The sequence below is a fragment of the Corythoichthys intestinalis genome, chromosome 22, assembly GCF_030265065.1.
Source record: "Corythoichthys intestinalis isolate RoL2023-P3 chromosome 22, ASM3026506v1, whole genome shotgun sequence".
In the NCBI taxonomy this organism is placed as follows: Eukaryota; Metazoa; Chordata; class Actinopteri; order Syngnathiformes; family Syngnathidae; genus Corythoichthys; species Corythoichthys intestinalis.
Window position 1 is genome coordinate 10,277,546 of NC_080416.1, and position 25,992 is coordinate 10,303,537.

The window sequence follows — 25,992 nt, forward strand, 5'->3', positions numbered from 1 at the left end:
GGCTGGAGGTGTGCAGAAAGCAGCTGGAGGAGATACAAAGCTTCTTGACGTCTTCTTTTGATCCTCTCGCTCCACCTGTTTCTTATTACGCACCTTTTGTCAGTTGTCATTGTGCTGCCTTTATTGTTAGCCCAGGTGTCATGTGGATCAAGTTTTGTGTCTTTTAACTCATTCGACGCCTTTGATGGCGATAGACGTCCAATTCGTTTTGACTGCGAGGGGCTGGCAGCGATAATACGACATTTAAAGTGATTGTTTCAGAGGTGGGAGTTTAGTTGTCAAAACATGATCATTCACTCCATTTTGTCAAATACTTTTTTAAACGATGTAAGAGTAAACTGATTTCGAATTGAGGAAAATATCCTGAAATATGTTTGATGAAATAGAACTAGGGTTGTTCCGATCATGTTTTTTTGCTCCCGATCCGATCCCAATCGTTTTAGTTTGAGTATCTGCCGATCCCGATATTTCCCGATCCGATTGCTTTTTTTTTGCTCCCGATTCAATTCCAATCATTCCCGATAATTTTTCCCGATTATATACATTTTAGCAATGCATTAAAAAAAAAATGAATAAAACTCGGACGAATATATACATTCAACATACAGTACATAAGTACTGTATTTGTTTATTGTGACAATAAATCCTCAAGATGGCATTTACATTATTAACATTCTTTCTGTGAGAGGGATCCACGGATAGAAAAACTTGGAATTCTTAAAGGACAAATGTGACTTTGTATATTGTGACTAAATATTGCCATCTAGTGTATTTGTTGAGCTTTCAGTAAATGATACTGTAGCCATGCCCAAATGCATGATGGGAAGTGGAAGCATGACTGTGCGTAGTGCTACCAATTCTCTGCGTTGGGAAATAACATAGGGTGTTAAGAAAAAGATCAATTACTATCTTGCTTCCCACAATAGTTCTAATCGTAGGGAGAGGGATTGTAAGGCTTTAGCCAATTAAAAAAAGGCTTCAAAGGCTTCCGTAATTCAGTCTACTCATTTTACGCTGCATCTTATCTCTCTATATAGGTAAAACGGCGCCATTACAGATTGAGCGCGACAATGCGTGAGTGGGTCGTGCAGCGCATGCATTAATTGTGTTAAATAATTTTAACGTGATACAATCTTAAAAAAGTTAATTACCACCATTTTCGGGATAAATTTGATCACCCTACCTTAAGCCTAAACTAAAGACTCTGGATGAGTGTAAAATATTAAGTCTGTAACGTTAAATACAATTAGAAAATGATTTATTCAAAAATATATATATCAAAAAAAGGCATGTCCGATATTTTTTTGCCAATTCCGAGACTTTGAAAATGACGTGATCGGACCCGATCGATCGGGAAGCCGATCAATCGGGAGATCTCTAAATAGAACGAATGATAATGCTTAGATGATTTATGAATAAACTCTCACCTCAGAAACGTTCACTCCAAGCTTTGCGTCCGAACTCAAAATGGATTGGACGTCTATCGCAGTCAATGGTTGTGATTAGGGCTGCAGCTAGCTTTAGTAGTCGATTAATCGATGCACTAGCTAGTTCGAATAATCGTGTAATCGTATAAGGAACATGAGAAATTAAAATACCTGAGCTGAGCCTCAACGGTACCATTTTTTTTTTTTTTTTTTTAAATGAGGATTTATGTACAACAAAAGAACAATTGGCAAACTTGTATAGCAAATGTCTGCTAGCTTAAATACAATAAAATGCTATCATTTAAATTTTTTTTTTTTTATAATGCTCTTATCAAATGGTTCAGACACATTGTCTGACAATAAAACGGCTAAATATACCTCTAAATTACGAAAGCATTAAAAAACATTAGCTTAAACAAAAACGTGGTTTACGTTGGTCTTAACAGGGAGCAGTTGGATTCAGCCTTGTGAAATGAGGCAGACCAGATGGCAGTGTATCTACCCTAATCAATAAAACTAAATGCAAACACGTTCAAAATCAACCATTACAACACCACTTTAATTAAAGGAATACTCGAAGCAATAAAATTTAAATCTAATATTTTTTTCTAATCGAATACTCGAGTTAATCGATTAATCGTTGCAGCCCTAGTAGGGATAGAACTAGGTTGCAAAATTTTACAGTGGTATGAAAAAGTATCTGAACCTTTTGGAATTTCTCACATTTCTGCATAAAATCACTATCAAATGTGATCTGATCTTTGTCAAAACTACACAGATGAAAAAAGTGTCTGCTTTAACAAAAAACCACCCAAACATTTATAGGTTTTCATGTTTTAATGAGGATAGTATACAAACAATGACAGAAGGGGGAAAAAAGGTAATTGAACCATCACATTTAATATTTTATTTTTCATTATCTTTTTGCAACATCCATCCTCTTCTTAGCTTCAACTGTCTGACAGACGGCCTCAAGTTTTACTGCAAAACATCCTGATAAGCTTTTGAACTCATCCTTCCATTAATGATTGCAAGTTGTCCAGGCCCTGAGGTAGCAAAACAGCCGCAAATCATGATGCTCCCTCCACCATTCTTCACGGTGGGGATGAGGTGTTGATGTTTGTGAGCTGTTCCATTTTTCCTCCACAGATGACATGTGTGTTACTCCCAAACAATTCAACTTTGGTTTCATCAGGCCACAAAATATTTTGCCAAAACTTCTGTGGAATGTCCAGATGCCTTTTTGCGAACATTAAACGAGCAACAATGTTTTTTTTAGACAGCGGTGGCTTCCTCCGTGGACACAATTCTTGACCATAGTTTTACATATACTAGTAGTTGATGTGTGCACAGAGATATTGGACTGTGCCAGTGATTTCTGTAAGTCTTTAGCAGACACTCTTGGGTTCTTTTTTACCACTCTGAGTATTCTGCGCTAAACTCTTGGTGTTATCTTTGGTGGATGGACACTCATTGGGAGAGAAGCAACAGTGCCAAACACTCTCCGTTTGTAGACAACTCTGACTGTCGATTGATGAACAGCCAGACTTTTAGAGATGGTTTTGTATCCTTTCCCAGCTTTATACAAATCAACAATCCTTGATCGCAGGTATTGAGACAGGTCTTTTGACCGAGCCATGATGTACATCAGACAATGCTTCTCATCCAGACAATTCTTACCAGGTGTGTTTTATAGTGGGCAGGGCAGCTTTAAACCACTCATCAGTGATTGATCACACACCTGACAAAAATTGTTTGGTAAAAATTGCTTTCAATTACTTTTTAAGTCTCCTTAGACAGAGGTTTTACTTACTTATTTTCCCCCCTTCTGTCATTGTTTGCATGGTATCCTCATTAAAATATGAAAACCTATAAATGTTTGGGTGGTTTTACTTAAAGCACTGGTTTTTTTTCATCTGTGTGATTTTGACAAAGATCAGGTCACATTTGATGGTGATTTTATGCAGAAATGTGAGAAATTCCAAAGGGTTCAGGAACTTTTTCATAACACTGTGTTTCAGAGACTCCCACCTCAGAAATGATCACGCTTAGATGATTTATAAATAAACTCTCACCTCAGAAATGTTCACAACAAGGTTGGACGTCTATCGCCGTCAATGGAAGCCTTAGAGTTACTTAGACATAAACGTAGAATGTTTCTGAGGTGAGTGTTTATTCATAAATGGTCAAAACGTGATAATTCGTTCAATTTTATCAAACATTTTTTGGGAAATTATCTAATTCAGGGGTGTCCAGGCTATTCCACATAGGGTAGCAGTGGGTGATGGATTTCATTCCAACAAAACAAAACGACACCTTTTCACCAATCTGGTGTCTTACAAGTGTAATTAGTTGACAAGTGTAATTAGTTGATTGCAGTCAGGTGCTTGTTGTTCTAGCTTAAACTTCATTGGTTAAACTATATCTAAACAATTTATGAACGCTCACCTCCGAAACGTTCACAACAAGTTTTAGTCCTACCTCAAAATGGATTGCAATGTCTATCGCCGTCAATGGCAACCATTGAGTTAGGATGCAAAACTTGAAGTGAATGTTTCTGAGGTGAAAGTTTATCCATATATCATCTAAACATTCATTCATTCGATTTTACCAACCAAATTTTGGGATATTCTCGCAACAATTTATGAATAAACGACTGAGGAAGAAAAACACCTTAGTTATGATGATTGTGTTTTCTGTTGTATCAGGAGGTGGTTGGTAGGGTTTGCCTGAAGGAGCGAGGACGCGACGTGCTAGTGTTGCAAAGAGTGACATCGTCGCTGACATCACCGTCGGAACGCCCCTCGCCCACATCGTCAGGGGGTGGGTCCAGAGAGGAAGACAAAAGGTCGGTCCCGCCTCTTACATATGGTAATGACTGGCTTGGTGTTTACATGGGCAATACAATTGATCAGCAGTGATATATTTAATGGTCAAACATGGCTACAGACATTTTGTCAGATAGCTAACGGTTCCTTAAAAAAAGAAAAGAAAAGAAAACAGTACATTGCATTCTTTTGTTTCTGAAAACATGTTAACTTAATGCTAATAAATGATTGAAGACCCTGTTAACATGCTCATAAAAATTAGCGTCATATCAAAAAAACTTCTTGAAGACAAGAAATGAAACAGCACTAGCAAGGACTTCTGCTACTACTGTGTTACTGTCAGCACTTCTTTGCAAAGCGCCACACTACCCCCTAGTGGCCGGGGTGTGCAAACAATCAGGGCAATGGAAAATGAAAAATTGCTTCAATGCAGTGTTTTATTTTCTTGTGTACAATTGTGAGTCATAGTTACTTATATACAATCCTTGCATTGAGTGATTTTTTTCAAAAAAAAAAATCTTTATATCAAATGTAACCATTTTTAATAAATGAAGTAGTATGTAATTTTGCAGGTAGGGTAATTTTAAATTATTTGCTTCATGTGGAAAAAAAAAGGTTTAACTTCTCTCTAGTTTATTATGCTTTCATTGCACATTCTTTAAAACTACCAGATAAGATAAAACACAACAACATAATATATTATTTTGGGATCAAGTTGCCCAGCTCCACTGTTTTTTCCCCCCTTATTTATTTTTTTTAAAGGGAACTTCAGACTTAAAGACTTGTAGGCTCTAACAAGCCACAATTGTTCTCTTTTACTAAACTATGTTATGAGAAACACATAAAATATTGCCATCGATTTAGAAATCTATAATATTTAGTACCTGATTTTACCTAAGGAGGGCGCCATATTTTACGGACGCTTGTGGTGATTGTCACGGTCACTCGACGAATACTACCGGGTTACTGCAATTCCTTCTATGCGGCAAAAAGTCCAACACATGCGCTCATAAGTTAAAAGCGACGAGTACTTACTATTTGTGTTTTTATTGAGTCTTTTATTACCTTTTCATTGCCTCAAAATACTTTTTGCATATGTTTCCCTTTCATACTTTTAAGCATTGTGTTTTCTTGTGGTAGCTTTAAAGCAGATTGTTGATCTGTTGACCACGTTAGACACGTAGCATATTTAAACCACCCTTAATTGACATTACAACGTTTATGTATTTTCTTAAGGCATCCTTAGTGTGTTTTGTCTGTATGCATCTAAACAAAACAAGCTGAAAGCGCACAGTGGTACTTTGGGTGTCAAATTCGCCTCTTGTAGACGTTTTGCCGTTGTAGCACATTTTGGCAGAACAGTTTTTTTGTAATCTTGTCTCAGCTCCTCCCGTATTTCCTGTTCATTTTGCTTTTGCTGCTCATTTTGTGAAATATCGTCAGTGCTGTCACGCTCATGAAGTGAAAGGGTTGAACAGATGACATGTTTATATCTGTTTTCTGAAATTTCCAGGTACGCGGTATTGCTAAGGGACATTTCGTTTTGCTGTAACAGTAACGCGGGGATTCTGGGGTTGACAAACTCAAATCTAGCGTCATTTGCTTGTTCGCTTGCTCTTGTGGGATTGTAGTCAATAAATCTCATTTATTCAGCATTTTCTAATCAATAAACATTGTCTATTTTGCAAAAGTGTGCCTGTTACTGATTCACCGCGAACCTGGAAATTTCGGAAAACAATGTCGCTAGAGTTTATACTCTGGAAGCCCGCCAGCGGAACCATGTGACGTCACCGCCTGCGACGTCAACAACAATGGCGACCTCCTAGTTAAACTAATTTTACAAACTGTATATAAAGGAAAACATCAAGAGGGCTTTCAATATCAAATTATTTTTAACTCAAATGGTTTATCTTTTAAGAAGTACAAGTCTTTCTATCCATGGATCCCTTTTTAAAAAAAAATTGTTAGTGTGGCATGCAACTGACACCAGTCAGGGAGTGTTGATATGGGACATGAGTTCCACTAAGTGGGTGTTGGTTTCGCAACAGTTCCCTCCCAACTTTCAACTGTTGCCGTCAAAGGAAGCATTAAATCTTTCAAGCGTGTAGCTGACACGCACAGAGCCAGGAAGGTTTTCCAACTCCAAAACCTGCCATCTTAAATACGTGCTCCTAAAACATCCAACCATGAGGATGACCACTAAGCAAGCCACACTCGCCAAAGCGGAGGAAGACATTGACCAAGACGATAGTGAGGATGATGAAGTTGAGAAAGTCGAACACGCGTTCGACGTCCCGCATTTTCGTTACATCGACGAATCCGAGAACGAAACGGACGGCGGATGGAGCGATCAAAGCGAAGAGGATTGTTATCAGTCTTCTTATTTCAGGTACGTGGTGGTGTCGGGGACGCCATTGAAGATCCTGGAGCATCTGCTGAGCGACCTGCGGCTGGATGACCAAAGAGGGGCGCCAGAGAGCACGGAAAGTGGTATGTTTAGATTTGTCTACTTTTGACTCTTTACAGGCACTCTAAGAACTCATTGAACACCACATGATTGGATGGTTCTATCATCGTCAGTGACATTGAAAGAGTTCATCTATAACCAACCAGAGTTTAATCTATGGCCGATCTAATACCAATCTACTGTCGCGCTGCGATTAATCCACAGTTGATATGAGATTAATCTACAATCAATCAAAAACGAATCCTCATGTGATTTGAGATCAGGTTGAGATCAATCTACAACCGATCCGATTAACTCATTGGCCGCCATTGACTACGCTGGACGTCTAATCCATTTTGACTAGGAGGGCTGACACCGTGTTGATTTGACTCATATAAATCTGGTGCAAACTACAGTCTGAAGTTAAAAAAAAAAAAAAGTCACATTAATCTATTGCTAGGTTAACTCTTTATAATAACTATCCATTTTACTAGTTAATAGATCATTAGTAAACTGTTGATAAATGATTTATTGTTGATTTGTGAAGTATTTGTTAACAGTTTGTTAAGCATTTACTGGGTGTTCCAATATGGTTGACCCCATTCTAAATGCCCATGCTAGTTGATGGATCTCATCTGACCAAAGCACACGGTCCCAGTTGAAGCCTGGGACCGGTTGTATTTTTGTGTGAGACCAAGATTGAGCTTTTTGGCAACAAACACTCTAAGTGGGTCTGGAGTGCCACGAAAGATGTGCATGCTGAAAAGCACCTCATACCCACTGTGAAGTATGGGGGTGGGTCAGTGATGCTGTGGGGCTGTTTCGCTTCCAAAGGCCCTGGGAACCTTGTTAGGGTGCATGGCATCATGAATGCTTTGAAATACCAGGACATTATAAATTAAAATCTGTTGCTCTCTGCCCGAAAGCTGAAGATGGGTCGTCACTGGGTCTTTCAGCAAGACGATGACCCTAAACATATGGCCAAATCTACACAGAAATGGTTTACCAGACACAAAATCAAGCTCCTCCCATGGCCATTTCAGTCCCCAGACCTTGTTTTGTTGGTAAAAGGGGGTTGTACAAAGTATTAACACCAGGGGTGCTAATAATTGTGACACACATTATTTGATGTCAAATAATTTTTTCTTTATGTGGGATTTTTTCCCCACTGAATGAATGCACTTGTATTGAAGGTTGGATTTTTCTCTTTTTTTCCATTAAGGTCCCATATTATTTGGAAAAAAAAATATTAGAAGCTAAAAAACACATCTTTTTCAGGGATGCCAATAATTATGGAGGGCACTGTATTTGCAAATTACCGAAACGTCACATTTTTCAGGGAAAAAAACATTGGGGGAAGAAAAAAAGCCTAATCATGTCTCCTTTTGACTTGACAATAGCACCACTATGTTCATAGGTAGCATAGGCGTGTAAAAATGTATTTCTTGATGTTGTTCTCCTCTTCTGTCTTCTTCCTTCCCTTCTGTCCTTCCATTATCCCCTTCTGCTCACGGGTTTTTCAATAAAAAAATATATACAATGAAAAAAGTCAAATTCTGAACAACAAATTTTTCTGTTAAAGCGATATATGAATCCTGTGGATTATAACAATTACGAATGATTATTATTAGGGTTGTTCCGATCATGTTTTTTTTTTGCTCCCGATCCGATCCCGATCGTTTTAGTTTGAGTATTTGTCCCGATCGGATTGCTTTTTTTTTTTTGCTCCCGATTCAATTCCAATCATTTCCGATAATTTTTCCCGATCATATACATTTTGGCAATGCATTAAGAAAAAAATGAATAAAACTCGGACGAATATATACATTCAACATACAGTACATAAGTACGGTATTTGTTTATTATGACAATAAATCCTCAAGATGGCATTTACATTATTAACATTCTTTCTGTGAGAGGGATCCATGGATAGAAAGACTTTTGACTTTGTATATTGTGACTAAATATTGCCATCTAGTGTATTTGTTGAGCTTTCTGTAGCCATTTAACTTCTGCCCAAATGCATGATGGGAAGTGCAACCATGACTGTGCGTAGTGGTACCAATTGATATATCTTCTCTGCATTGGGAAATTGGGTGTTAAGAAAAAGCCTTGTTCCCCACATTGCTTCCCACGAAATTTCTAATCGTAGAGAGAGCAATTGTAAGGCTTTAGCCAATTAAAAAAAGGCTCCAAATGTTGCCAAAAATTTACTCATTTTACGATGCCTTTTAGCTCCATATATAGATAAAACGGCGCCATAACAGCTTGAACGCGACAATGCGTGAGTGGGTCGTGCTGCGCATGCGTTAATTGCGTTAAACATTTTAACGTGATAAATTTTTTTAAAAATTAACGGGATAAATTTGATAACCCCACCTTAAACCTAAACTAAAGACTCTGGGTGAGTGTAACATATTGTGTCTGTAATGTTAAATACAATTAGAAAACGAATTAATTAAAAAATATACTGTATATATATACTGTATATTAAAAAAGGCATGTCTGATATTTTTTTGCCGATTCCGATACTTTGAAAATGACGTGATCGGACTCGATCGATCAGGATGCCGATTGATCGGGACGTCTCCAATTATTATATTATTCAAAAAGTCCATATATAGTGGAATTCCAAACCACAAGTATGCAGGCAAGTGACACGGCCCCCCAATTAATCATATTCCTTTTCTCCTCTCTTAAACCCAAGCTATGACTTTCCACTTTACTGTGTATTCTAAACCCATAATGCATTAAACAGCAAAACTTCCCCATCATTGCACCGAATTTTGAATTACAAGCAACAAGTTGCAACAAAACCTTGTGTGTGTAGCTGCATTATTCAGCACTCACACCACATTCTGTTACTTGCGTGCAGTCAACCGACCATGTCGCCACCTGTACATGTTCAAAATATTCAATAGGTGTAAATGCTCAAAAGACTCTTGTGAAACGAGTCTCTCTGGGGATTTCAGACATTAAGCTGCAAAACACTTTCAGATCAAAACAAGGAATGATTTATCACATTCGATCTCCATGTTGATTTTAGAACAAAAACTATATAATTTTAATTTAGATTTATTGGTCCTATATTGTAAGATAGAAGACTCCGACAATGCAAGGATACTACAGTAACGGCTTAAGACAGTTTTTAAAATATGACTTCCATAAAGCGATAAAGGATGCTTGCTGCCATACATGTAACGATTAATTGGTCAAAAATCTCTTTCGGTGCCACTGACGATTGTGCTTTTTCCCCCCATTTTTGTGTGAATTTAAATGATTAACAGTAGTTTATCACTGGTAGACGTCCAATCCATTTGAACTGGAAGGATGGCGGCGAATGATTCTGCCACCCTATCAGTTCAAATGAATTGGATGTCTATCAACCTCAATGAAAACCAAATAAGTAATCTCAAATTGTTTGTGTGTTAAACTCAGGTTGTTTGTAGATTGATCTCAACCAGATCTCTGATCACCAGTGGATTAATTTTTGATTGTAGATTAATCTCGGATCAACTGTGGATTAATCTCAAAGCGACAGTACATTGGTGTTAGATCAGTTGTAGATTAAACTCTTTTAGTGCCATTGATGATGATAGAAGTCCAATCATGCGGCGTCCAGTCCTTCTACAGTGAATTGAAATTGTCACTAGTAGACGTCCAATCCATATCTACTGGAAGTGTGGCCTCCCAGTTTAAATAAATTGGACGTCTATCGGCGTCAATGGCACCCAATTAGTTAATCTCAAATTGTTTGTATATCAAACTCGTTGTTTTTAGATTAATCTCAACCCGATCTCAGATCACTTGTGGATTAGTCTTTGATTGACAGCAGATTAATCCACAGTTGATTCGCGATTAATCTCAGAGCGACAGTAGATTGGTATTAGATCGGTCACACTCTCTACTCTGGTTGGTTTTAGATTATCTCTTTCAGTGCTGTTGACAATGATAGACGTCCAATCATGTGGCACCTAGTCATCCTTTTGCTGTGAATTGAAATTGTGTCTCTAGGACATCCATTTGAACTGGAAGAGTGGTTGTGAACGAAAGAACATTCACTGCTCGGCAGGTAGTTCAAATGAATTTGAGCATACACTCACCGGCCACTTTATTAGGTACACCATGTTAGTACTGGGTTGGACCCCATTTAGCCTTCAGAACTGCCTCAATTATTCAACAAGGTGCTGGAAGCATTCCTCAGAGAGTTTGGTCCATATTGACATGATGGCATCACACAGTTAGTGCAGATTTGTCAGCTGCACATCCATGATGCCAATCTCCCGTTCCACCACAATCCCAAAGATGCTCTATTGGATTGAGATCTGGTGACTGTGGAGGCCATTTGAGTACAGTGAACTCATTCTCATGTTCAAGAAACCAGTCTGAGATGATTCCAGCTTTATGACATGGCGCATTATCCTGCTGAAAGTAGCCATCAGAAGTTGGGTACATTGTGGTCATAAAGGGATGGACATGGTCAGCAGCAGTACTCAGGTAGGCTGTGGCGTTCCAACGATGCTCAATTGGTACCAAGGGGCCCAAAGAGTGCCAAGAAAATATTCCCCACACCATTACACCACCACCACCAGCCTGAACCGTTGATACAAGGCAGGATGGATCCATGCTTTCATGTTGTTGATGCCAAATTCTGACCCAGCAGCAGAAATCGAGACTCATCAGACCAGGCAACGTTTTTCCAATCTTCTATTGTCCAATTTCGATGAGCTTGTGCAAATTGTAGCCTCGGTTTCCTGTTCTTAGCTGAAATGAGTGGCACCCGGCGTGGTCTTCTGCTGCTGTAGCCCATCTGCCTCAAAATTCAACGTACTGTGCGTTCAGAGATGCTCTTCTGCCTACCTTGGTTTTAGAGGGTGGTTATTTGAGTCACTGTGGCCTTTCTATCAGTTCGAACCAGTCTGGCCATTCTCCTCTGACCACTGGCATCAACAGGGCATTTCCACCCACAGAACTACCGCCCACTGGATATTTTTTCTTTTTCGCATCATTCTCTGTAAACCCTAGAGATGGTTGTGCGTAAAAATCCCAGTAGATCAGCAGTTTCTGAAATTCTCAGACCAGCCCTTCTGGCACCAACAACCATGCCACGTTCAAAGTCACTCAAATCACCTTTCTTCACCATACTGATGCTCGGTTTGAACTGCAGGAGATTGTCTTAAACCATGTCTGTATGTCTAAATGCACTGAGTTGCCACCATGTTATTGGCTGATTAGAAATTAAGTGTTAACAAGCAGTTGGACAGGTGTACCTAATAAAGTGGCCGGTGAGTGTAGACTTCAATATATTATGAAGTCTATAATTGGACATCTATCGGCGTCAATGGCAGCTAATGAGTTCATCTCAATTTGTTTGTATATTAATTATCAAGTTGTTTGTAGATTAACCTCAACCCGATCTCGGATCACTTGTGGATTAATCTATGATCAACTGTAGATTCTCGGATCAACTGTGGATTAATCTCAGAGCGAAAGTAAATTGGTTTGAGATCGGTTGAGATCAGTGCCATTGACGATGATAGACGTCCAATCATGCGGCATCCAGTCATCCCTTTTCTATGAATTGAAATTTCGACAGTAGTAGACGTTCAGTCCATTTGAACTGGGAGGCTAGCAGCAGATGTTTGTTCATTGGTAGCCAATGGGGGAAGCAGCAATTCAGTCAAATTGGTTCTCAACACAACAGGTTCTGTGTCAGTCGGACAAATGGATAATTTGTGACCCTATTGATCGGGTCCGATCACGTCATTTTCAAAGTATCGGAATCGGCAAAAAAATATCGGACATGCCTTTTTTTATATATATATTTTTTATTTAAATCGTTTTCTAATTGTATTTAACGTTACAGACAAAATGTCTTACACTCATCCAGAGTAATTTTGGCTTAAAGTAGGGCTATCAAATTTATTGCATTAATGGCGGTAATTAATTTTTCTAATTAATCACCTTAAGTAATTAACGCAAGCGCTGCACAACCCACTCACGCATTGTCGCGTTCAATCTATAAAGACGCCGTTTTACCTATAGATAGCGCTTAAAGGCAGCGTATAATGAGTAGAGAGAATTTTGACAGCCTTTGGAGCCTACTTTTATGTGGCTAAAGCCTTACAATACCTCTCTCAGCAATTAAAAATAACGTGGGAGGCAATGTGGGGAAGAAAAGTAGTAGTTGATCATTTTCTTAACACCCTATGTTCTTTCCCAACGCAGAGAAGATATATCAATTGGTGCCCCTACGCACAGTCATGGTTGCACTTCCCATCATGCATTTGGGCAGAAGTTAAATGGCTGCAGTATCATTTACTGAAAGCTCAACAAATACACTAGATGGCAATATTTAGTCACAATATACAAAGTCACAATTATCCTTTAAGAATTACAAGTCTTTCTGTCCGTGGATCCCTCTCACAGAAAGAATGTTAATAATGTAAATGCGGATCTTAAAGATTTATTGTCAGAATAAACAAATACAGTACTTATGTACTGTATGTTGAATGTATATATTCGTCCGAGTTTTATTCATTTTTTTCTTAATGCATTGCCAAAATGTATATGATCGGGAAAAATTATCAGGAATGATTGGAATTGAATCGGGAGCAAAAAAAAAAAGCAATCGGATCGGGAAATATCAGGATCGGCAGATTCTCAAACTAAAATGATCGGGATCGGATCGGGAGCAAAAAAACATGATCGGAACAACCCTATTTGTGACTTTGCTGATCTTTTATCATTCATTTTGGATTATTGTTTTTTAAATTTTATGAATAAATTATATTTATTTTCATCATCATTTCAACATCGTGTTGTCTAAAATCACAATTTCCATTTTAAAAACTGCAAACCGTTCAGCCCCAAATGTCAAATATGATAATAAACAATAACCACAAATAACACATGACAAACTCAGAAAATGTCCGAACCAGACAAATTTATCTATCTTTTTAGAACAGAAGTGACTAGATTGACTGGGAGGGCTAGCAGTAAAAAAATAATGTTTCAGCGCCATTGACGGCGATAGACCTCCAATCCATTTTGAGTTAGGATGCAAACCTTACAGTGGAAGCTTCTGAGGTGAATTTTCTTCGTCAATTTAGAACATATTTGATAAAACATTGATTGATAACGTTTCCTCGTTAACATAAGATCTGAAATGTCTGAAATATGTCCTTTAGCATCATTTTAGTCCCCACGAGTACTGATTTATGTACTACGTGTACTCATTTGGAGTATTCAATACGGGATTGTCGGATGAAAAAAAAAAAAAAAAAAAGGATTTACAATTCTCCCAGCTTGTTTACCGCCATTTTGCGGGGCGACAGGTTGAATCCAGTTGAGTGTTTCATCATTCCGGTTACATATGCTTGCTCCGCCCGCTTTTAGACCAATTTTTCTTACTCATTTTTCTTTTCCAGTAGGTTTCCAGTAAGTCGAGTTGTATTTGCGCGGTTCGCCTGTCCTCCATCTTTTCTTGGTGTGCTTCATTTTGTTTGAAGGTACGAAAATCGGCGATATCATCCTGGATTTCTTTGTATAATCTCTTTTTGGCTTCGGCTTGATTCTGAGCAAATTCTGCCAGCTCTTGCTCGTATAATTCTTTGAGGATTTTTATCATCTCGAATTCCTCATCTTTCCTCCGTTGCTCTTCGTCTTTAATTCTTTGCCTTTCCTTCATTTGCTCGTCCAGGCCTTCTTTCATGAGTTTGTTGTTTTGCTGTCTCTGACGCGCTTCCTCCGCTTCGGGATCCCATGACAGTTCCTCTTTGGCCTTGGGGTCTTTTTTACTCTTTTTTAAATAATCCGAGGCATCCACTTCCTGGATTTTGGCCATGACTTTAGTCGGATCCATGTTCGTTGGCTTGTCGGGCAGGATGTGCGTTTTCTTGAGCGGATTGATTTGAAATGTCGTGTGCGGTCGGACCGACCGCTCCGCTTTCAGGAACATTTCGGTGAGAAATCTGTCCCGGTGGACGAAATTGATTTGTTTTTTATCATCTTTGGACATTTTGGCACCTAAATTAATAACATTTGGCTTGCAATGTGCAATTCACGTTGGATTTCTCTGGGTTTTCCCAGCACGGTGTTGTTAGCGATGCAAGGGTGTACGACGGCGCATTGTTACAAAGGCATCGGTGATGACATCTTCAATGACATCAGCGGTCATCATCGCCATCACTGAGAAGCATATTGCAAATCTGTTGATTGCAACATCATCTCGATTGGTATCATAAGGCGTGTTGTGCTACAATGAATTTAATTAATACAAACAAAAAGCAAAACAATTGTTTGCTGTCACTAGCAGTGATATGTTTATTACTGGAGGAAAAAAAGATAAGAAATGCACATTTTTTGCAATTCATCTCTAGCAATAGATTCATGTTTTTCGCTCTTATGCGCCATACACTATACGACCCCAGGAGACAGCGTCTTTATTGAACAGAAAACACCAGAACAACGGCAACTGCCACTCTCGGTCATGGTTGCCACAACTACCCATGAACCATTGCAGGCGTAACACATAAAAAATAACAGTTGCGCTACAGTAGTAATATCCAGCTGAAATGAATCCCTTAGTAATATTTGAGAAAATTGTATATTTTAAAATCCATTGTCTTGTTGTGGAGTACTCTAAGCCGCAACATATCATCACAGCACATTTAAATTTGTACATGAGACCAGAAGGTTTGAAAGCCAACTGCGACATTGCACTCCCAAGAGAAGCGTCTTTTGCCCAAGAGACAATCAGGGATTTTCCATTCTAATTTTTGGAATTTGGAATTAATTTTCCGCACTAAATTGAGTTCTACAGAGATCAAACCCATCGATCCATCTGTTACCTACCGCTTAATCCGGATTGGGTCGCAGGGCCGAAGCTTTAGCAGGGAAGCCCAGACTTCCCTCTCCCCAGCCACTTCAACCAGCTCCTCCAGCTGGATCCCAAGGCGTTCCCAGGCCAGACAAGAGACATAATCTCTCCAGTGTGTCCTGGGTCATTCCCCGAGGTCTCCCGCCGGTGGGACATGCCCAGAACACCTCTCCGGGGAGGCGTCCAGGAGACATCTGAACCAGATGCCCGAGCCACCTCAACTGGCTCCTCTTAATGCAGAGGAGTAGCGGCTCGACACCGAGTGCCTCCCGGATGACCGAGCTTCTCACCCAATCTCTTAGGAAGAGCCCAGACACCCTGCGGCGGAAACTCATTTCGGCCGTTTGTGAACGGGATCTAGTTCTTTCGGTCACGACCCACAGCTCGTGACCACAGGTGAGGGTAGGAGCGTAGATCAACAGGTAAATCGAGAGGTTAGCCTATTGGCTCAGCTCCTTCTTCACCACTACGGACTAGTGCAGAGTCCGCATCACTGCAGACGCTGCACCGATTTGCCTATCGATCTCATGCTCTCTCCTACCCTTACTGGTGAACAAAACCCCAAGTTTTTGAACTCCTCCACTTGGAGTAGGATCTCATCCCCGACTTGGAGAGGGCCGCCACCCTTTTCCGACTGAGGATCACGGTCTCGGATTTAGAGGCGCTGATCTTCATCCCAACTGCTTCACACTCGGCTCCGAACCATTTCAGTGAGAGTTGGCGGTCACGGCTTGATGAAGCACCAGCAACAGCACCACATCATCTGGAGGTGGGGCTCGAAGGTCTGGTGGCTGGGCCTGTATCCATAGAGCCCTGCCGGGCACAACCCGAGAAGGCAATATGGACCCCCCCTTCCCTCGGGCTCACCACCTGTGGGAGGGGCCAAAGTGGTCGGGTGCGTAGGGAGTTGGGTGGCAGCCAGAGGCGGGGGGCCTTGGCGGTCCGACCCCCAGGTACAGAATCTAACTGTTGAGAGATCAAACCCATCTAAGAACACTCCCAGAAACATAAAGTATAACTGTGTAAAGTTCCATGGGGAACGAACACAGACACACACGGACAGTTCCATGTGTATATATGTAAATTCACTCACCGGCCAATTTATTAGGTACACCTGTCCAACTGCTCGTTAACACCTAATTTCTAATCAGCCAATCATACGGCGGCAACTCAGTGCATTTAGGCATAGTTTAAGACAATCTCCTGCAGTTCACACCGAGCATCAGTATGGGGAAGAAAGGTGATTTGAGTGACTTTGAACGTGGCATGGTTGTTGGTGCCAGAAGGGCTGGTCTGAGTATTTCAGAAACTGCTGATCTACTGGGATTTTCACACACAACCATCTCTAAGGTTTACAGAGAATGGTCCAAAAAAGAAAAAATATCCAGTGAGCGGCAGTTCTGTGGGCGGAAATGCGTTGTTGATGCCAGAGGTCAGAGGAGAATGGCCAGACTGGTTCAAGCTGATAGAAAGGCAACAGTGACTCAAATAATCACACGTTACAACCAAGGTAGGCAGAAGAGCATCTCTGAACGCACAGTACGTCGAACTTTGAGGCAGATGGGCTACAGCAGCGGAAGACCACGCTGGGTGCCACTCCTTTCAGCTAAGAACAGGAAACTGAGGCTACAATTAGCACAAGCTCATCGAAATTGGACAATAGAAGATTGGAAAAACGTTGCCTGGTCTGATGAGTCTCGATTTCTGCTGCGACATTCGGATGGTAGGGTCAGAATTTGGTGTCAACAACATGAAACCATGGATCCATCCTGCCTTGTATCAATGGTTCAGGCTGGTGATGGTGGTGTAATGGTGTGGGGAATATTTTCTTGACACTCTTTGGGCCCCTTGGTACCAATTGAGCATCGTTGGAACGCCACAGCCTACCTGAGTATTGTTGCTGACCATGTCCATCCCCTTATGACCACAATGTACCCAACTTCTGATGGCTACTTTCAGAATCATCTCAGACTGGTTTCTTGAACATGATAATGAGTTCACTGTACTCAAATGGCTTCCACAGTCACCAGATCTCAATCCAATAGAAGATCTTTGGGATGTGGTGGAACGGGAGATTGGCATCATGGATGTGCAGCCGACAAATCTGCACCAACTGTGTGATGCCATCATGTCAATATGGACAAAACTCTCTGAGGAATGCTTCCAGCACCTTGTTGAATCTATGCCACGAAAAATTGAGGCAGTTCTGAAGGCAAAAGGGGGTCCAACCCGTTACTAGCATGGTGTACCTAATAAAGCCGGTGAGTGTTTTTATATATATGGCGGAAAACACTCAGGCGACTTGAAATTCCACTCTGAGACCCCCAATTTGGCCAAATTTCCAAATTGTCCTATTTCGCATGTGTTATATATCATTGGAAAGCTTAAAATCTCAATTTTTGGGGGGAAGAAAAAATGTGAAGAGGAGGGCATTTAAATTTTTTTAATTTATTTTTTTAAAAACAGTTTTTTTCTATCCAAAAACTCCATGTAGCATGTATCACCGAGTGTCAAGACACAGCTGTGAATGGCCACAGCCAGATTTTTGAGGGGTTGTATGGGTGAAACATGGTAATATAACAAGGCTCGCGATGCAGAAATCGCAGACATTACGGAGTGGTTGAGATTGTCTTTTTCATAAATTTACCCTTTTAGACATTTTTTTTTCACTTTTTCTTTGTTTGGATCGATTATCATCTAAAATATCGGGGAAAATGTGACAGTAACGAAAAAAATACAATTAAGCAATAGTTATGAGGTAGATATCTGTGACTTTTTTACAGAGGCTAATTTTTTCATTGTGACGTAATTTGTTTAAACGTTTGCGAGTGAAGTTTTTATTAGACATCAATTAATGATTCTAAGCTCAAAATGACACATTTCGAATAATAAATATGATTACTGACCTTCTTTTTATAGCTAGGTTGAAACAAAAGCTGTTGCGTGACGTCTGTAAACGGGGGTTTCCAGGGTAAAACGGACTAATTAAAAATAGTTCGGGGACTTAATGCACCATGAATCTGCTATGGCAGCATATAGACATATTGTTCGATCAAGCACAACAGTTCATTTGGCTTAAAACACAGCAGTTTATTTTAAAGAGGGGTGCAAGAGCAGAAACTGCTTTTTCAGCCTTGTCTGTTTTCCGCCACATATATAAATATAGATTAATAGCTAATAACCTAGCAATAGATTAACGTGGTTATTAGGTTTGTAACAAAAATTAACACAGAGCTTAATTTCAATTTATCATAATTCATTTGTCAATAGATTAATATTTTTTTCCTACTTTTTAAAAAAAAAATTTTTTTTTTTTTTTTACTTAAAATCCCAAACTTGTCAAATCAACATAAACAAATTAAGACTAAAAAGATTAACTCATTGGCTGCTATTGACAGTGTCAGACACCCAATCCATTTCAACTGTCAAAATGCATTGGACGTCTGGTGCCTTCAATGGCATTGAAATATGATCATTCCCTGGCAGCCCTCTTGTTTAAAATGTCTTGCAGCCCTGTTTCCGCATCATAAACCAGCGAGTTATCTTGAATAGCCGTGTTGTTTGTCGCCTACCGAGCTCCGCAGCATGTCAAACAAGCTCAAACACGCTCCCTCAGAAGGAGCGACCCGTCCCCATGTATGCGCATAATAACACAAGTGAGTACACCGGCGGATTAGCGCCGAGCTGAGCACGCAGACGCTCTTTCTCATGCCTCTCACGAGACAGTGTCCCCCAAGGTCAGAGATGGATGTGTCAATGAGTGCATGTGTTTGACTTTGTGTGCTAGCAGGGAAATAAGAAGGCATATTTTGAGGGGAAAAAGGATATTTATCATCCCAGAGACTGTACAAGAATTGCAGTTTAAACACAGTTGCTGTGAAAACGGCAGCGATGTTCGAATCTAAAGACAGCACTCATCACTTATTGATGGAAAGGACTCCGCTATGTCTTTTATAATTGATTCTTCCGCTCCGTGCAGGATGGAACAATATTTAGGTCGTGCTTTTTTCCAAGGTGAATATTCAGAGGCGCGCAGCACAGGACGACCAGGAATGACTCATTATTTGTCTCTCTCAAGGGCTCTTTATATTCCACTCTGAGCTGCTAGTCGACACGTGCTAACATGTCACGGAGCACAAATTTTTATTAAAAATACAATAAGAGGAAAAAGGCTGTATCAATTTAAATGAATTTTAAAAAATTAAAAAAAAAGGCACTTTCAAGTATGAATTAGCTCTCATGTTTAAGCTAACTACTAGCTGTCATGTTTATGCTAACTCATTGGCTTCCATTGACCTCAAACATATGTTGTATTTATATTTCATAACTAACAAAGAAATGAAACGGACATTCATTCAATCCCTACCATTGACCGTGTCAGACGTCCAATTTCTGAAACTAGCAGATATCTTTAACCTGTTTATATAACGTATTAAAAAGGGTTGTCTGCGTTATGTAATTTACAGTAAGTTATTGTATATATGCGTTTGTAAAAGAGTGATTAGCGTTTTTCTTTTTCATGAAATATTTGAAAGTGATAATGGATGAAAGAAAAAAAATCAATAATCGATTATAAAAAATTTAATAGTGGCAGGCCGAGAGCCAGACAGTCTTTCAATTATGTATTCACTATCATGTTTAAGCTAACTGCTAGCTGTCATATTTATGTTAACTCATTTGCGCCCATTGACCACAAAGGTATGCTGTACACTGGTACCTCTATTTATGAACATCTCTACATACAGAATTTTCAGGTTAAGAAACGCTTCAATGTGAAAATATTGCCTCATGTTACAAATGAAATTTCAGGATACCAGAGGCAAAAATACAGTATGGCTGGTACTCGCAGCTACCAGAGTTTACTGAACGCAACATACTTATAGTTGCTCTGCCTTTGGCTAGTACCTAGCATTCTTGGCATCCAATTGGCTAAGAGTGTCCTCTACTTTATGTGTGAATCCCTGCGTCCTCTTCATTCTCCTTTTTACATGCTTTACATGAGTGTAGTGCTGCAACGATTAATCGATTAACTCGAGTATTCGATTACAAAAAAATATTCGAATTAAATTTTGTTGCTTCGAGCATTCGTTTAATTAAAGTGGCGTTGTAATGATTAGGGTGGATACACTGCCCTCTGGTCTGCCTCTTTTCACATGGCTGAATCCAACTTCCCTGTTAAGACCAACGTAAGCTAAGTTTTTGCTTGAGCTAATGTTTTTTAATGTATTCATATTTCAGTTTATAGGTATATTTAGCTGTTTTTTTGTGGGAATATCTGTCCGAACCATTTGTTAAGAGGATTGTTTAAAAAAAAAAAACTAGCATGTTATAGCATTTAAGCTAGCTGACTTTTTTTATGTAAGTTAGCCAATTGTTCTTTTGTTGTACATAGATCCTCATTTATTTTATTTATTTATTTATTTTTAATACCGTTTGAGGCTCAGCTCAGGAATTTCAATTTTTAATGTTCCTTATGCAATTACTCGATTATTCGAACTAACTAGTTCATCGATTAATCGACTATTAAAATATTCGATAGCTGCAGCCCTACATGAGTGTCTTTTATTCTTTTTTCTTTATTTTTTGCATTATCCACAACTGTGATTTCATGTTTATGATGCAATAATCTAATTATATTATAATTAGATTATAATTTTTGGACTATAAAGCGCACCTGACTATAAGCCGCCACCCACCAAAGTTAACACGAAAAAGGCATTTGTTCATAGATAAGCTGCACTGGACAATAAGGCGCAGCTTCTCTCACTGTATTATGGGATATTTACACCAAAAGATAATAACCAGTAACACTTTATATGACAGAGGCATCATAAGACTGTCATAAGACCCAATGAAACCCCATGAAACTTTGAACCAATTAACTGCAAAGCATCATTACTTCAAGAAGCTTCATTTGGCCATCACAGTAAACCTCTGCTGCCACCTGCTGTCAACACTGTTGTCGTCCAACATGCCTCCTAGCATGCATTGCGACACTACAGACAATATTCATGTTCTGTGATAATTATTTCTTCAGTTACTGTTGGAGGTGTTTTATTAATTGCTAGTTATAGTATTCGGTAACACTATTTGACAGTGGTGTAATAAGACTGTCATAAGACAATCATGAGCATTAATGAATGCTTATAACAGATGTCATTTAGTGTCATCTGGGAAATTATATGAATTTTGAATGGATGTAAAAGATCCAAACTGGACATAAATGGAGTTAGTGACATAATTTGCTGGATGACACTTAATGACATATGTCATAAGCATTCAGTAATGCTCATGATAGTGTCATGTCTTAGTTATGACAGCCTTGTGACAGTCTTATGACACTGCTGTCAAATAAAGTGTTAATTATTAAACTAATTAAATCAACAAATAAGCTGCACTTGACTATATGACGCAGGATTCAAAATGAGGGGAAAAAAGTAGCGGCTTATAGTCTGAAAATTACGGTACATACATACATTTTTATTTTTTATGCATTATAGAAGATATATGTCTGAATTTTGGGGGGCTTGGCATGGATAAGGGCATTTATATGGAAAAGCGTTTCTACTTAGAGTTTGCGAAACTACTTCCAGAACCAATAATTCACTCATTCCCTACCATTGACGGTGATAGACGTCCAATTTCTGAGGCTGGCGATGATCATAAAATTATGACTACTTTGTAGCGCTACTTGTAACCATTCAGCATGCTTATATAGTGAGTTAAAAAAAGGGTCTGCCTAATGTAATTTACGGTATGTTACAGAATGATATACGTATGCGTTCGTAAAAGAGTGATTGTTATGTTTGAAAATAATAATGGATGGGGAAAAAATCAATAATCGAATACAAGAATTTAATAGTGGAAGGCCGAGAGCCAAAAGACCTACTCTTTGATTTTTTGGGGGGGATAGAGGTCTTTCTTTCCTAAGCCAAAAGAAAAGTGGATAAAAAAATGTCAATCTTTCACTCGTTCAAACATGTACACTCAAACCAAACTCCCCCCAAGTTACATAACATTACCTGAACTCCTCCTATGACACGCCAGAAACAAGCCACATAATTAGCATTCAAATACATCACGGGACGTGAAAGACATGCCCTTAGGCTTTTGTACATTTGTGCATCAGTTCATGTATCTGTAACCATCAATTAATAATCATGTGTGAGATAATTTTCTTTCAGAGGGTTAGTCGACTAAAGCAAACTGTTTGACTGAACATGTCAATCAAAACAGGTTAATAATGTAATGTGGCTGTGGTTGTTGAAAGTTTCAATGATGATAATTGTCCCTAATGATGTTTGTCCTCCTTCAGAAATGCTGCTGGATGACTTCCTGTTAACCTACCTGGTGTTCATGTCCACCAACGACCTGTGTCAGGCTCTGCTGGGGCAATATCCTTAACTCTCTCGTTGCCATTAGCAGTGATAAAACGTCTAATCCATTTTAACTGGGATTTCAGATCATTCAGTAATTTAACATAATTTCACATCATACAAGATTATTCCGCACTTCCAACAGTATTCCACATTTTTCAGTTAATTTTTTCAACAGTATTTCATGTTGTTATTTCAGCACATTTTTCTTCAAAATTGCATTTTCTAATTTTGTGAATAAACTCTCACATCAGAAACTTTTGCACCCAAATTTGCATTCAATTTTTTTCCACATCATTGACATTGAGTATCATTCATTTACATCATACGCCATTAATCCACGTCATTCTACAGTATTTCGCCGACTTCAACATTCCCCCCTCCCCACATCACACATCATTTAAAATTCCAGTTTCACCTCTTTGTATTCCAGCATTCAAACGCAAGTCCGACAGAAATTTCATTTTCTTGTTCACAAATAAACTCTCAAATTCACTTCCAAGCTTCCATAACTCATTCAATTCCATTGATAGAATAGAATAGAATAGAATAGAATAGAATAGAATAGAATAGAATAGAATAGAATAGAATAGAATAGAAAACACCTTTATTGTCATTACACAAGACGATAGATGTTGAATCCATTTTGACTGGCGGTCCACATCATTTGATAATTCAGTTAAGATTATTATTAATATTCTTTCACATTAGACAAAAATATTCCACATCATTTAACATTATTTCAATTATATCCCCATTTATCATTATCGTATTCCAGCATTCACACGAAATTTCTACAGAAATTACATTATCAAGTTTACGAATAAACTCCTACCTTAAGAACATTCACTCCCAAGGGGTGCATTTTGAATCTTTCACTGCTATTGACGGGGATAGACGTCCGATTAATTTCACTGCGAGAGGCGAATTTTCCCCTTCTGATCGAAATGGATCGGGTGTCGGTGGGTTGGCTGAGTATCGCCAGCTCTGGTGGGGGGGTCCTGCCCTGCCCTGGGCTAGGTGGGCCATTGGGGTTCCCGCGATGTGCCGTGCCGGTTTGGGGAAGTGGTGGCTTGTATGTAGGGGGTGGTGGCATGTACCCTTATCCCATCCCTGAAGGCCAATTGATGGGTCGTGGATGGCCTGGGGGACCACCCTTGGCTCCCAGGGCATGACGACGGCCCCTTTGCTGGGCTACGGGAGGAGGGATGGGCTGCGCTGGCCTGCAACCCCCCTGATTGGTTGGGGAAGGGCCATGGTCTGAGGGCGGCACCCACGCAGCATCTCCAAGTCTGATGGGATTCACACATGACTATGTGCATTTAGACCAGGTGTGTCAAACCAATTCCACAAATGGCCAAGAGGGTCCTGGATTTCATTTTAACCAAGACTGCACAAACAGATTAACTAATGAATTTTCTTCTGAAACGAGCAGCACGTGACTGCAATCAACTGATTACACTTGTAGATCAGATTGGTGAAAGGATGACCTCTTCATTGGTTGAAACAAAATCCAGGACCCTCTTGGCCCTTTGTGGGATTAGTTTGACACCCCTGAATTAGACACCCTCAAGTACAAAACCTAGGTGTCATGATAAGCGATGAGACAGCATAGAATAGGATACCAACATACACTTACAAAGGATTCACACAAATACTGGGTTCTAGCAACATGGCTGATTTGTGTACACTCCACCCCTCCCAACCACTTATCTTTCAGACCCCCCCCCCCTTTCCTTGGTCATCAGGCCCCCAACATGGTGTCAACCTGAAATACAACTAGCTAACGATAGCACCAACGTATTCATAGTTAGTGTCGGCGTTCAATGTATTTCTTGTTGTTTGTGCTTCTTCTGTCTCTCTCTCCTTCTTTTCTTCTGTAGCCCCATAACCCCTTCCTGTTCCCTGCTTTCTCCTAATAAAGGCATGTTGAATGATCACAATTGGAATATATCATACTCCCATGTTATACATTAAAACTGTTCAGACCAAGTGGACATTCAGATCTCAATTCTCCGTGTGAAGCAGATAAACAGGACAGGTTAAAAGAAAAAAAAATGGATCGGACAACTATCCCCATTAATGGCGGACAATGCATTTAACCTACATCCTACAGCATGTTATCTCCTTGACTCCCCTTCACCTATAGCGGCGCTCGCAGTCGAGGCCAGGAAGAGGGCAAGGATACCCTCTTCAGGAAGCGCAAGGTCCTGCAGCTGGTCTCCCACTGGAGTCGACTCTACAAGGACTTCCTCAAAGAGGAGGAGCACGTTCGCGGATTTATGAAGGTACGATGCTGTTCTGCAAACATAGAATGTTTTCATATTTCAGCTTGCTGATGAGAAATGTGCATAATCACAGAATCCAAAACAGAAGCAAATCCATTTTTGTCCCCGTGTAACCTGTCGGTTTCATCCCGGGGTTGTCATGGGAACCGAATCGCAAGGGTTGGCAGGGGTATAATCTTGCGGAGTGTGCAACCAAGGAGATAGTTGCCTAGTAACAGAGAAATGAGACCAGACTTGGGATTGTGGGGTTTGGGGGGCGGGGGGGGGGGGGGGGGTATAGAGGGGTCAATGACAAGGTGTAAGTGTGTTTACTGTCTCTTGAGATTTTGTGCTCCGTAGTGAGGCGATATCCAGACCCATAGAAACTGCTCAGTAGCGGTATTTCAAAATAAATTTCAGAAAAAAAATTTGGTCCAATAATTTTGTCCAACATTTTTCTTAAACTCATTTAAATGACATTTTTGAGTGTCTGCATGCCTTAAGTATAAATGTTCATTCAATTTTAAAATGTATATGGCGGAAAACACTCAGGTGAAGTTCCGCTCTGAATTTGGCCAACTTTCAAAATTGTCCGATATGCATGTGTGATACATAATTGGAAAGCATAAAATCTCAATTTTCTGGAGGAAGAAAAATTTTGAACAGGAGGGCATTTAAAAAAAAAAAAAAAAAAAGTTTTTTAAACAGCAAAACCCTATCTGCAGGTGAGAGCACGCGAGAGCAGAATTACAGACGCCATGATTTTA

General features: G+C 39.6%; 1 protein-coding gene across 1 annotated transcript in view; it reads left to right on the forward strand.

Annotated features, from left to right (window-relative positions):
* The window catches only part of rapgef5a (Rap guanine nucleotide exchange factor (GEF) 5a), a 79,466-nt gene that overhangs the window by 40,049 nt on the left and 13,425 nt on the right, over positions 1-25,992 (forward strand). Inside the window, exons 10-13 of the mRNA XM_057827964.1 lie at positions 4,136-4,275; positions 6,645-6,745; positions 22,898-22,976; positions 25,102-25,246. Coding sequence (XP_057683947.1) covers positions 4,136-4,275; positions 6,645-6,745; positions 22,898-22,976; positions 25,102-25,246 — 465 coding nt within the window. The remainder of the gene's footprint in view (positions 1-4,135; positions 4,276-6,644; positions 6,746-22,897; positions 22,977-25,101; positions 25,247-25,992) is intronic.